Source organism: Ammospiza caudacuta, chromosome 1, assembly GCF_027887145.1.
Source record: "Ammospiza caudacuta isolate bAmmCau1 chromosome 1, bAmmCau1.pri, whole genome shotgun sequence".
NCBI lineage: Eukaryota > Metazoa > Chordata > Aves > Passeriformes > Passerellidae > Ammospiza > Ammospiza caudacuta.
In genome coordinates this window covers 121,393,333-121,406,872 of record NC_080593.1, presented here as the reverse complement: position 1 = coordinate 121,406,872, position 13,540 = coordinate 121,393,333, and the positions used below count along the sequence as shown (strand labels likewise).

The 13,540-nt window shown below is 38.9% G+C and overlaps 1 protein-coding gene across 1 annotated transcript in view; it reads right to left on the bottom strand.

The window, feature by feature from the left end:
• SULF1 (sulfatase 1) overlaps positions 1-13,540 on the bottom strand; it is a 122,869-nt gene that overhangs the window by 26,335 nt on the left and 82,994 nt on the right. Inside the window, exons 9-13 of the mRNA XM_058800904.1 lie at positions 7,006-7,156; positions 5,815-5,990; positions 5,137-5,265; positions 4,814-4,870; positions 3,694-3,823 (exon numbers count right to left, since the gene is read on the bottom strand). Of these exons, the coding sequence (XP_058656887.1) occupies positions 3,694-3,823; positions 4,814-4,870; positions 5,137-5,265; positions 5,815-5,990; positions 7,006-7,156 (643 nt within the window). The remainder of the gene's footprint in view (positions 1-3,693; positions 3,824-4,813; positions 4,871-5,136; positions 5,266-5,814; positions 5,991-7,005; positions 7,157-13,540) is intronic.

Genomic DNA, 13,540 nt, shown 5'->3' with positions numbered 1-13,540 from the left:
AACTTGTCTCTAACTGATAGCCCTTTTACTGTGCACCTCCAAGACATACCTGGGTCTGTCTTCTCTCTAATTAGCCATTGATTAATCAAAGGAAACAATTAGCTTCTTCCTTTGCCTTCTCTTCCCCTGACCAAACAAACTTCTGCCCCTTCTCAGTACCTCCACCCCATCTCTGGGGTCCTCCCCTGGACTTGCTCCAGCGCACCAAAGTCCCACTGCTGCTGGAGATCCCAGCCCGGATGCAGCATTCCAGGTGCAGCCCACAGGCACCAGGGAGAGGCGAGTGCTCACTTCCCACGACCTGTTAGCAGTGCTCTTGCTAATGCAGCTCAGCAGGAGCTCCTCTCCTTGGCATGGGCTCACTGCTGACCCACGTCAGCGACTGCTGGAAACAACTCAGGAGCGAACACATCCCATGCACATCTCCCTTCTGAGATGTTCCCAAGGAGGTGGGTGAGCGCTTGGAAACTGTCCTCCCATAAAGGGGATTATGTAAAAACAGCAAGGGGACAATGGAAGTGATGCAACATGTCAATGGAGCTAGAAAATTTAAATACATTAAAAACTAACAGTGAAAGTATTTTATATTTATATTTTACAGATGTTTAGTATTTTCTCTTCAAAATCCCCCCCCCCTTTTTTTTAGGTTTATCTATTTTCAGATACACATTAGCCATAAAAAAATAAAAGAATTTTGAAACATTTGATTAAAAAATTATTGTGCTAGGTTCCTTTATTTTCCTTTCTTTTAAAGAGAAAATAAGCTGAAGCAAGTATTATCCTGAGTACCTCAGCCTTGGAGATTTTAGAACTAGCAAATCTCAGGATCGCACCTCATTTTAATACAGGAATTTTTTTTTTCTCTTTCAGCTTCCTTGTGTTTTCCTTTTCAAATAAACTATGTATTGACTAGAGTAAATTTAAATTAAGGGCAAGATTTTAGTGGTGTATTAATTCCCCAAATGCTTATCCTTAGTTTCAGACATTTAGCAGCAGTTTCCCACAGACCAGTAATTTCACTATTTTAGAATCTGTCAGCAATCATTCATTTTATGAAAGTAATTTTAATTTAACTGATGTTAACTGCAACTGATTAGAATAAATATAGGAAGTATTATAAACGACCATAATTTAAATGAAGATTTTATTTCTATATATGCACCTATGTAACTGAAATCAACTATCAACATATATCTATAAATGCATCTATGTAATTGAAATCAACAAATCTCATAAGATAAAACAAAGTTAATTCATGCACATCAATATTTTCTCTTTTCTAAGAAGTGCAAAATGACTAGAGCAAATCTGCTGCAGGAACCTCATATTAAACTATGATGGCTCAGAAATGCACATTGGAGCACATGACTAAGGTACATTTATTAACTACTAACTTTTTTCATTTGAAGAACTTCTCTACACAGAAAAAATCCTGCAGATTCTTATTTCACATTGCAATGCCTCACTGAAGTTCATATTAGTCCAATGCTGGTCTTTAAATTCACACTTTACCTATTCTATGCTGGCTTTTCTGTGAGCACCACAGGTAGTCTGTCCTTGAGAGAGAAACTGGCCTTGTTTCCCAGGGCTGCATGAGGGCAGATGGAGTGGGAGGAGTGGGTCTGTGCCCCTCGGGCTGAATGAGCTCCACGCCTCAGGATGCTCTGCCCAACAGAAGTTTTCCATAGGCATATTTAACTTCAGCACCCCTGCAGGAAGCCTTCAGGATGTTGGAAGTAACAGGGACAGCCTTGGTCTATTTTTTAAAGAAAATAATGTGTACAAACCAATGGCTGTGTCTAAAAATTGTTCTCAGCGCTGTCTTTCATCCATCCGTGCAGCCAACACACCTTCAGCATTGAAAAGACCTTGATGAGAGTTTGTAGGTGGGAGACCCACTACAAACACTATTGATTTTGTAGCCTCCTTGCTGCCCTTCTTCCTTCACCCTTTGATCAAACTGGATTCACCAATACGGGATTCACCAATGTAGGATTCACCAAAAGGATCTACTGCCCTGGGCTGAGAACAGGCCTGTGAGCAGGGTTTCCTACTGCTTCAGGTGGGATGTCTAGTCAGGACACTTAACCTTTTCTATTCATATGCGGAAAAGTAGTTATTCCAAACCTGGATTTTGGCATAAGAGGCAAAAATATAAGAAATAATTGCAAAGACAAGATTTTGTTATGTAAAATTTAACATCTTAGTGTCTAACAGTCTAAATTACTTCACCAATCTCCTTTAGTTTTTATAAAGCATTCAGATTTTCAAATTTAATCTCTGTTTACAACAGCAGTGCTTGAACTCCTGAAAACTTTGCCTTTGGGTGAGACTGCGATATTGTGTATATCCCTTCAAAAGTGGCTGCATTTAAGGAGCATGTGCGAGGTAAGAGCCGTGACAGAGGACCCGGCCGAGGATGTGACAGCCGAAACAGTAATCCAGTGCAATCTGTGATTAACCGAGAATTGCTGTAACTCTACACTCCACAGGAGGCCTGGGGCAGGGCAGGGCCGGAGCCTTTCCCCAGGCGGGGGCTCGGGCAGAGCGCGGCCTGCCCGGGGCCAGCCGCCCTGGGTGGCGCGGAGCGAGCGGGCCCGGCCCGGCACAGAGCGGCCTTTGTGCCCTCGCTCCGCTCCGCAGAGCCGGCTCCGAGCTCAGCCAGGCCCTCGGCTGCCGGCAGCGCTCCCAGCAAACATCTGAGGGAAAGCGCAAGAGCCTGCCTGGGAGAAATCACCTCACACTTCTGCGGGGAGGTGTGCGTGGACGGGGATGGACTGCAGGGACGGCAAGGCAGGCACAAGGCACTGCCTGGGGCCCCCAGCGTGTGCCTCAGCGTGCTTGGAGGTGGTGTCAATGAGAAGGATGCACACCTCCCCAGTAAATCCATCTTCGTATGTAACCATAGGTATTGCATTAATTCAGGATGGATTGAAGAGAATTTGGAGTCAGAATCACTTAATTTAGCTCTCTTCCTGTGCGTGCACTGTAGAAATGCAGGTGTAAGCATAGTAGTCAAGGGTGCAGTAATTTCTGGTTTTATGAGCAGGCAATTAGACCTTTGTATCAGAGTCAGATGTTATACTGAAATCACTAAGGCTGCAAGAAGAAAACATAATGTTTGGGTATGGGTATCACTGCCTGATTCCTTACAGTGACCTGAAATAGGGAGTGTTTCTGGGCAAGGAGACCCTTCTGTTTAAAGTGTTTCAATAAATACTAAAAGATGATGATTACTAAGCGTGCTGTTCAGTTGTTCATCCCAGCAAATGAATTAATTTGTAACCTTAGGACTAACCAGCTTGTTTGGTAGTTCTGAACTAGCCTAGTGAGTCCAAGCTTTCACAGCTCAGAAAGATTCTCTCCCTTTTTAACAATTATTACTGAATTATCTTGCATATTTATCAATGCATATGATCAAAGAAAAAGTAGTCATTTCACGTTATGTTTGGCAATGGGATTTTTACTATGAGCTCTGTACTAGGACAACAAATGTAGGACCAGGTCTTCAACACCTTGAATTTGACCACTATTTAGAGAAATTTGTCTGGTTTTCTTTTGCTCTGAAGATATTAACAACAGTGATCTTTTAGTTACCTTCCAAAAGCCATATTCTTCAAATTCTTTTGACCCATAGTGTAAAATGTGTATTTCCCTGTGACACCTAGAAAACTGCAGTTACTTGTGGCTTACCTGTCCTGGTTGTTCACAGGCTGTCTGGTATCTTGCTTGTTGACATAATTCTTTTACTCTCTCATACTTTGGTAGTTGATTAGACTGCTGAGTGTTTTTGTTGGGTTCCTCCTTCTTGCGTAGAAATTTGCTTAAAAAAAAATAAAGTGGAGTGTTTTAGGTACACTGTTCTAAGCCCTAAGGAAGAATTTAACTTGAACAGTGAAGCTACTTGAAGGTTTATGTCTTCTCAGGGAAAAAATCCCCACATTTCTGTTACTGACTTTCGATGTAGGTCACATACTGAAAAAAAGCCTCAGGTGACTGGCTGAAAATTTCCAGAAGATAAATAAGTGCTGCTAAAATATGTGTAACTGGTACAGTTCAGCACCATTGATTCATAAATGTAGGTTTTTACAAAAAGCTTTACTTTTGTAAAAACAAGAAGCAATACTTTCTTGGCTGGAAAACACAGCTGAAGACACAACAGGACTTTTGTACTCAGCACAAGCTCGGCTGTATCTTACATATTACGATGTGTCTTTCATGCACTGCTTTGTAATACATCAGACAAGGTTTTCATAATCTGTAAAGTCATAAAGTACCAAAACGAAATTGCAGTAAAGTTGTTACCCAGAGAAAATTTTCACAGCAACAACTGGCAAGGTAAGAGGGTATAAGGAGTTATCAGCAAAGAGAGGAGCAGTTATAGTCATGAATCTCAATTAAACATAAGTCTTAGCTAGAACAAAAATGAAGAATGCTTCTAATACATTATGGAAAATACAAAATTACCTTATAAGAGGATTCTACACAGCTGGATTTGAAACTGAGATTTGGGAAGAAAATGATTTGGATAATGACAAAAGTGGGAACAAGCACAGTGTTAGGGAAAGAGGCTAGGAGAATCACCAGAAAAACATGCTTTCAAATTTCTTCAGAGAAAGGTATTTGGGAGCACAGGAGATTGCAAAGGCAGTGGTGGGAAAGTAGGAAAAAAGTCATGCCTGTCAGTTTGCTTGCAAAATTTACTGCTTCTCTGACCATAAAAAGGAAGAAGAGGAAGGAGAAAGTAAAGCATGTACAAGGAGTACTCCCAGCAGGCAGGCTCTCCCAAAACTCTCTCACTCCTAATAATTACCCTCTTTCCACTAGAAATGTGTCACGCCAAATTTTGGTCTTCTTGTTTGTTCGAAACCTGAAAGTAAAATAATGACATTTACTGCTGGCACTGAAGTACACCACTGTGTAAGTGTTAACAAATTATTAAAAAAAAAAAAACAACTCCCCACTTATATATACACGCAATTTTATAGATCTACTACTTAAGAGACTCTTGAAACAGGAAAGCTGTGGTTGTTGCCATGACACAACTCATTTTCACAGAATCTGTTTTTCCACTCAGCTGTTGATTTACTTAGGTGTTTGCTTCTGAACTGGCTAAAAAAGGATCCTGGGACCCACCTGTTTCCTGGTCTCTCCAAGTCCAGAAGCTTTAGGACAGATTTGCCATCCATATCTGGAGGTGTGTCAAGGCCTGCTATATCCAGAATTGTTGGAGCAAGATCAATATTCAGAACTATCTGAGGCACACTGCAAATCAACAGGAAAGGTCATAGTTGCCATGTGTTCAATGTGTAAGTCTTCACATTCTCTTGGAAATAGAATGATAATTAATGCTTATCAGGGCTTTGAAGATGTAAAGCTCTACAGAAGTGCTAAGTTTAGAAAACCCCCTTTGAAGTCTACAGCTCAGAACGATAGGCCAGTACTGCAGACTGACATCACAAAGAAAAAGTTAAGCACGATTAAACAAGGAGGCGCAGCAGCAACACTGCTCTTATCTCACTGACAATGAGGGCATGATGCTAAATGACAGAGTGAGCAGTAAAGATGAGCACATAGTTTTTAAAAGCAAAACCCAAGTCTAACTCTACAGGACTATGCATTACAGTTTTCTCATCTGCATTATAACTTATTCATAATATGCAAAGTGAAAAAACGGTCTGTTTATGAGAATCATTGCTCTGCAATAATAGGGCATCCTTCATGAAATGAAACTAGACAAAGTGATAATTACATGTTCTCAGAAACATTTTACATTAGGCTCAACAGCTGTGCTAGAGACATAAGGGAACGTACACTGATCCCGGCTCCACACTTGGACCACGAATAAAGAAAGGAACTCGAATATCAAAGTCATACGGCATTGACTTCCCCTTGACCAGTCCGAACTGCCCAATATGGTATCCATGGTCAGCAGTGTAAATAATGTAGGTATTCTCCAGTTCTCCCATCTCTGCAAGCATTTGGTGTAACTGCAACCCAGCACAGAAAGAACTCCGAGTTAAGTGTAGCAAAACACGTTTTGTGCAGAGTCGTGTATAACCATCATTTATAACCCTTAAATACACAGGACCAAACAGGGCATCAATGACATAGCTGACACAGATTCTGGGGTCTGGCATTTGTACATCTTGCCTTTACTGTGCTGTGAAAAAATCGACCCACCAGTTCAATTTCACACTTGACAGAGGGGACAATTAAACAGCTCCAGAAAATTAGAATAGAGAAAATACGGTAATGATGGGGTAGTTGCCTTAGTATGTCAAAAATTCATTGTGTACTCACACACAGCTTGTGAAAAAAGTCTGCCACAACTTTAGGGGAAAAGGTACTAAGATTTGATTTACTGTGCTAGTCCACAACTTTCCCATTCCTTACAGTTGTGGGCTTGGGAAAAAGCTGTAAATTTTTATTAAAGTTTAAAGAAATCTCTCTAGGGGAAGATCTTTGGTCATGGTGCTTGATTTTGGAACAAAAAGTCATACAAAGTAAACCTAATAGTTCATGTATCATGTTACCTATAATTAGCAGTGCACTGCATTGCCTAACTTCTCCAAACACTTGTAGACTGACACCTGAGTTGCTGTGATTTGCCAGTTCCCAGATTTCAGCTGAAGGATAAACTGTGAATGGAGTGTGTGAAATGAATAGAAGTTGTCATGTGTGCACCTGTGTCTATCCATGTGTACATACAGGTGATGCATCTTCTGTTAATACCAGGCTTTATACTAGGCACAGTGACTTTTCCCTTTAAAAAAGCCCACTGTTTTTTTGACCCAGCAATTGAAAGAAGAAAGCCTGGAGCTTGGCCTCATGTTGCAGAGAACCAGAATTCAATTCCACTGGGAAAAAGTGGAGTAATTCCTCATAGTACAATGACTTTCCCCAGAATGTGGTTGGTGAAGGTAAAGAAAGAATGAATTAATTAAATTTTGTTACCGACTAACAAGATTGTCAACTGCTGTAACAGCAGTTTCTTGCACTCACTCTTTCCATAGAGTCGTCAACTGACATCAGGGTCTGAAGTCTTTTGCGCTGCAGGACGTTGGTGAACTCCATGTGGATTGGCAGCATGGGCCCTGTGTACTGCATAATCCAGTGCTTATCCATGTTTGGTGCATAGTTATAGCTGGGAGTGCTGGAGGAAAAGAACAGATCTCAGAAGCTGTGCAGCGTGACAGGCATCAGAGGGAGGTGGGAACTCCTCCAACACAGAAATAGCCAACAAACAGTTAAATCACAAATTCCATGTGGTATCTGACAAATATCCACAAACATCACTTCAGTGGCTTTCCAGATTCATTGGGTCATGTATCAACTCCTCAAAATATTTTAACTACTTGCTTTCCAAGCTTTCTCAGACTCAAAGACCACTACAAGTTCCACATTAATATTTGGGGTTTGACAAAATCTATTTCTCAAACAAACCTGTACTTATTAAAAAGGCTTATCTGAATGGTGCATCCCATACAGCTAAGAAAAATTAAGGAAGTTAGAGATGCAAAAGACTGCTTACTTAATATTGAGGTATATTGCCCTGGTACTTCAGTAGAGAAATTACCTTTAAATAAAAGTCAAAGAAAGGTATTTTGCCGTGGGGTAAAGAAATTTAGTAGTCAGCATAAAGAACACCACCAGTGTTACAGTTAGTTCTACACTAAATGCTGTTGAAGTATTATTTTCAATGTGAGTGCAAAGCACAGTGCATTACAAGCATAAAATTAATCATGACAACAAAACTGACCTAACACCACTGTTGATATTAGCACTAAGAAAAAGTATGGCACAGAGTCCTATCTAAAGCAAACAATGATGCTTTAGGAGTTTGCACAAACATCAAAAGAAATATTTAGGAGTGGTGTTCTATCCATAGCCAGTGTATTTTTGAAAGATATCCTATAAGAAACAAGAATATTTTCCCAGAGATATCACCTTGGGAGAAAATGTGTGGCAAAAAATGTGTCAAGTAAATTTTCTCAAGAGAGAAACATGTTACAAAAGCTCTCCATCATTCTTGTTTTTATGCCTAGCATACATGACAACTACAAGGTGAAGAGAAAACAAGCAATATCCATTTCCCATAATGGTTTCACCTACATATGAGCAGTTCCCTTCTCTAGAAAGAAGGAATCTAGGCTTTGTCATTTTCATTAAATTCTTCGGGCTTTATTTCTCCCCTGTTTCTAGTACATTGCAGTACATGATACATGAACAGCAGCATTACATTTGAAAATTAAACATAAAGTGAAAAAAATACTATTGGGTGATTAGATTAATTTGATTCTTTTTATTCTCTTTTCAGTTTACAAGAAAAATGAAATTCAATATTAATTTGCTGTTTAGGTACTGAAAATTATAACATGTGTGTTAACAAAAGGTACATTTTTCCCACTGAAATATGTATGTGTAGTTGTCTTTTCTTAAAATGAACAATATCAGAATACTGTATAACTTAGAGTCATAGACCGGTCCTTCAGATAGGTTTCATTTTTCTTTACATGGCTGTATGTGATCCCAGAATGGTGGAAGCAGTTGATTTTTATATCAGATATCATATGTATAACCTTTAACTACATATTCTGAGGACAAAAATCAGCTGAAAGGATAACATAGTAAACTGATAGTCAACTGCAATAAATTTGTGGAGTCCACATTCTAACTGGAGAGCATTAATTGAGAAGTTAGGTAGAATTTGAGAAGTATGCCTTTAGTACACACAGCAAGTTTTGACTAACCTACTTAATCATTAGTCTCAAGGGAAAAGATAAGTGATGCAACAGTATCATGGGACTTGGACAGAGATTAAGAAGTATGAAAAGGTTAGCTCCCTACTGAGCAAAGACAAGCATAAACTAGAATTCCTTTTCTGTTGAAAAATCTTTTATTTCATGTTGAAAAGTCATAGTTTTTATAATTTCCCATGGTTGAAGTCTGATTTTTAAAATGAACACTGTCATAATATTAATAAGATGCATGTCAGGAGTACAGCCCTCTGTGTTGCTGGCTAGCCAGCAGTCCTAGCAGAGAGAGACCCTTGAAGAAGCAAGCCTTAGGAATTCTGTCACCTACCCTTTATCAGTTATCCAACAGACAAGAAGGATACTTTCAGTGCAAATTTTTCTCTCTTTTCTTGGAAGTCTGTCAGACAAGATGTTTTCCCATGAAAGAGTTCATTTTTGATTAATCAGCATCTCCTAGTAAAACGCTGTTTTTTTCCAGTGGGGTCCTGAGTGCCCCAGGCGCAGAGGGATGAGGTGGCTGAGAGCAGTGCGGTGACAGCCTGCTGCTGTGCCAGGAAGGAGAGCCAGCTGCTGAAGCAGGCTCAGGTCTTGTGTTCCCAGGCTATTGTGAGCAGTCTCCTCCACATAATGGATAGTTTTAAAAAGCAGCACTCAAGGGTTTAGCAGGGCAGTTAAAACCTTTCACAGACACTTTCCAAATGCATTTTGAATTTTCTGGGTGAGAATGCAGCAGGCAGAGACAGAGCAGAATTTTCCTCCCAGGCAATTCAAGGAACAGGAACCTTCTGTGAAATATCCAATGTCACTGGCTGATGGATAAATGTGAATCAGGGTTTCATAATGTTGGAGAAAGAGTACTAAGGAAGACATGGAAAGCAATTCCAAAATCCCGCACCTTGTACGTGTTCCCTGTCTACCCCTGTTTGCTAGGCCTTTTAGAAATCCACCAGAATGGCACTGGTTACCAGGCACAAGATCTGACATTGCCCTCAAATTTATCTACCTTTTTTTTTTTTGGTATAAATTTAACCAATCAACCAACCAACCAAACACTGCAGAGGTAAATCTTAGGGAGAATACTGCTGACTTCTGAAAACTTTTCCATGTAGACAGAGCTTTTCCTGGTCAGTGTTAATTTTTTACCGTAACATTTTTTCTTGAAACAGTTGGAGATATCAGCTAAATGTTATAAGTTGTTATAAGTCCTTGAAAGTCATTATGGCATGGTGTGCCACTGTTTCTATTCTTGCAATTTTGAGAACAGTTTTGCACTGTATTGACATGCGCTGCTATAAAGTATCACTGACATCTACATTTCCTTGATTCCTCATTGCACTGGAAGATTGAAATTGAAGATATGTGCCATGTCTTCCATATGAAAAGAAGGCCTCCATGGCCTCCTCTCAGTTGTGGAGTCCATCTTGTGCTGAGTACATTAGCTGATCCATGATCAGCAGACAGTGCTAGGTAGCCCATTATTTTCTGTTTATCCATGGCCTCTAAGTCTAGCAAGTTGCTACTGTAGTACTTGTCATTCTTGTAGAATATATTAACTAGGGCAAATCTAGATTGGTCTGTTGCTCACTTTTATTTGTCCAACACATACTGTGAGGAACTTAATACATAGAGAGCACTTGGCACTCCCTGAGAGATCTGTTCTGGCACTGGAAAACATTAAATTCATAATATTTTGAATTGATACCCTCAGTTAAACTAACAAAAAAATTCCAATTGTTATGTAACAATAAAAAATGCTGAGCATAGGCACTTTTCCATAAAAGCATACTCATAATGAGAACATTTCACCCTGAGATTTAGTGATCAGTCACCTATGTGAATAAGTTTAGAGAGAAATTTGCAGCGATAATCAAGTGATCTATAGACTATGGAAGGAATAAAAATTCATAAGCATTAGCGCATTTAAAAAATATTATCCACAAAATCTATAATTTGTCTGTAAACATCAGTTCAAGTAGATACTTATGTTGAGAGAAAAGGAGCAGTATTAGCAGTCACTGATGTAATCAAAAGGCCTCAGTAACTCTATCTGACACACATTTACTATATTCAAACGTTTAAATTTGAACTTCTAAATTAAGAATGCATCTTATTTGGCTTTTAAGGTACCACAATAACTTTAGTTTAGGCAAGAAACAATAAAAATAACCAACAATCAAAAAAATGGATGCTTGTACTTGAGAATCTATTAAAATGGGGTCTCCAAACAATAATTCAAAACCAAATTTCACTAGCTTCTACTAGCAATTGAACTGAATTGTCATATTCAATGAAATAAATGGAATACAGCCATTGTGCATTACTACAAAAAGATATTTTATAGTTAAGAAAGGATTGGGAGAGTACAGAATGTCTTAAGAGCTTCAAGACTTTAGTACAACTTTAAATTAACATTTGCTTTCTAAAAAATTAATCTAAATATATACGTCTCTAACAGATGGGATAATGTGGAGAGAAACAAGTATGTTTCCAAATATTTGTTCAATTGCTCATAGTAAAAATCTGTGTTTGCCCCTATTTACAACCTCATAATTCCCTTCTGTTTCTATTCAACAAAAGAAATTATGTTCACAAAAATACTGCCTAAAAATGTTGGGTTTGAATAATTCCATAAAGTTCTCAGGGGGTTTGGTCCAAAAAGGTTTGGCTAATCTTCTGTTTGGATTGTGAGTCCTCCAGTTAGTGAAAATAATACAGTCCATAGATACCAAAAGAACATTTTCATTTCATAAAAATAAAAGTCAACAACATTTTAAAGTAATACCTTTGGTAAAACTGATTGAGAAAAATTAATAGTTCCTGTACAGAATTAGCACTTCTATTATTCTTTGAAGCATGATTAGCAAACATGGCATAAGTGGTCATGTTTCTTCAAGTGAAAATAAACAAAGGAAGCAATTTTTTTTTTTTCCAGGGAAAGTAGACTTCCAGGTTTAGACACTGTTCTTGGAAAGCAGGAAGCCTAGGTTTTGGGCAAAATTAAAAGTAAAAAAAAACCACAAAAACAAACCCACAACCAATGGCCATTATTATTATTAATGTGAAGTTGAATTTCACTACTCTGGGGCTGCTTTTTCTGCCTTTTAAAATGGGGCTCTTTTAAACCCAGTGATATTTATAGGTCTGTGTATGTGGGGTATGAAAGTTTCACTCCCCAAGTGTAACACAACTGCTATACTTTAGAACAAAGAAGTGAAACAGTTGTTGCCTGTTAAATATAACACCTTTTTCATTTAGGAAACATCATTTGTTGCTCCTGCAGAATTGTGCAACTAGAATATTACTTACACTTCTATTTCACAGCATTTCTTCTTGTCTTGTCTTTAAAATCGCACTCACAATGATGCGCGTGATGATTGTGATCACTTATCTCTAAGTCAGGAGTCCAAGCAGACCTCGGGCCAGTAGTGACACTGCACACTGACATGTCCAGACTCATTACTGATGCAAATGCACGGTCCCACACTAATGGCCACACGTCCTCATTACAACATGAGCCATTGTTACTGACAGATGTTTGAGGCTCGGCCTCAGTGGTTCCAGATGCAGCCACCTCACACCCCAAACTCATTGCTCTGGGGATCCAGAGCTGCAACATTTCTTTTGATGCTTCACTACTGCAGACCTACACACCTGGTGTATCAGCACCCTTCATATGATCTTTAAATGGAAATACAAACTTCTGCCTTTCATATCACCTACCTTTTTTTAGCTTGTGAAGTTTTCTCATTTAGTCCAAGATAGATCAGATTTCATTTCTATCTGCTCCTCCTAATGTTTCTAGCTTGGCAATAGGATTGCTTCCAGGTAGTCATAAAATCTAGCTGTGAGTCCTCCTGCCAGCCCAAGTATTTCAACTCAGCACAGCCAGCAGTGGTTCAGATTTCCATTTTTTACATTCTTCAGTAAACCTGCCTCCTGCGGATTTTTGCTTCTAATGTTTGTTTACTTGAGAGTTATAAACAGCCTAGGTCTGATTCACAGTTCCCCTAAGAGTGGTTCACACTGGAAGGTAAAGGGAAGTTGAAGTGCCAGAGGCTCTGAGTATAACAGATAATTCAGGCTTTCATCAGAGCATCCTTTGAGTCAAAGCTTTCCAGCTCAGCTGTCTGATGAAACAAGATTGCCCTGTAACATAACTTCATATTCAACAACAATGTTTCCAAAGGTCTAACAACCCTGCTCTCTAACAGATGATGTTCATTACCACAGCAAAAATCCATGTATTGCTTTCATCTAGTACATCTTCTCTAGTCCCATTTTCTCTCACAGAAATAATGTCTGGGGATAGTTAGAGTACATGCATTAGTATGATTTATTTTCAGAAAATATTTCACTTATTATGGTGATAGCAGCCAGGATAAACCTTCAGAAATATTTTTAGATGTCAGAAATAGGACATACATTATGCAGAGAAGTGGGAGAGTGGGAGGGGAAAATGGATGCTTAAAAACAATGAAGAGTCTGCTGCTTCCCATACGATATAGTTTGTGTTTGATTTTAAACTGGAGTTAATAAGAATTAACAGAAATCACTTAATAAGCAAACAGTATACACATTATTATTGTTCTTGTCTTTGTAAGACTTTCCATGTCACTCTAGAGCCTGTTTGTGCTGAGGAGGACAGGACTGTAACATAATTATGGCATGTAATTCTTAATTTTCTTTTTGTCTTTGATGTATTTTTCATAAATCTTAAGGACTTTGCTGCTGCATTCATTTGATTTAATTCTTCCCATGTTGATAAGCGAGGAAATGAGACC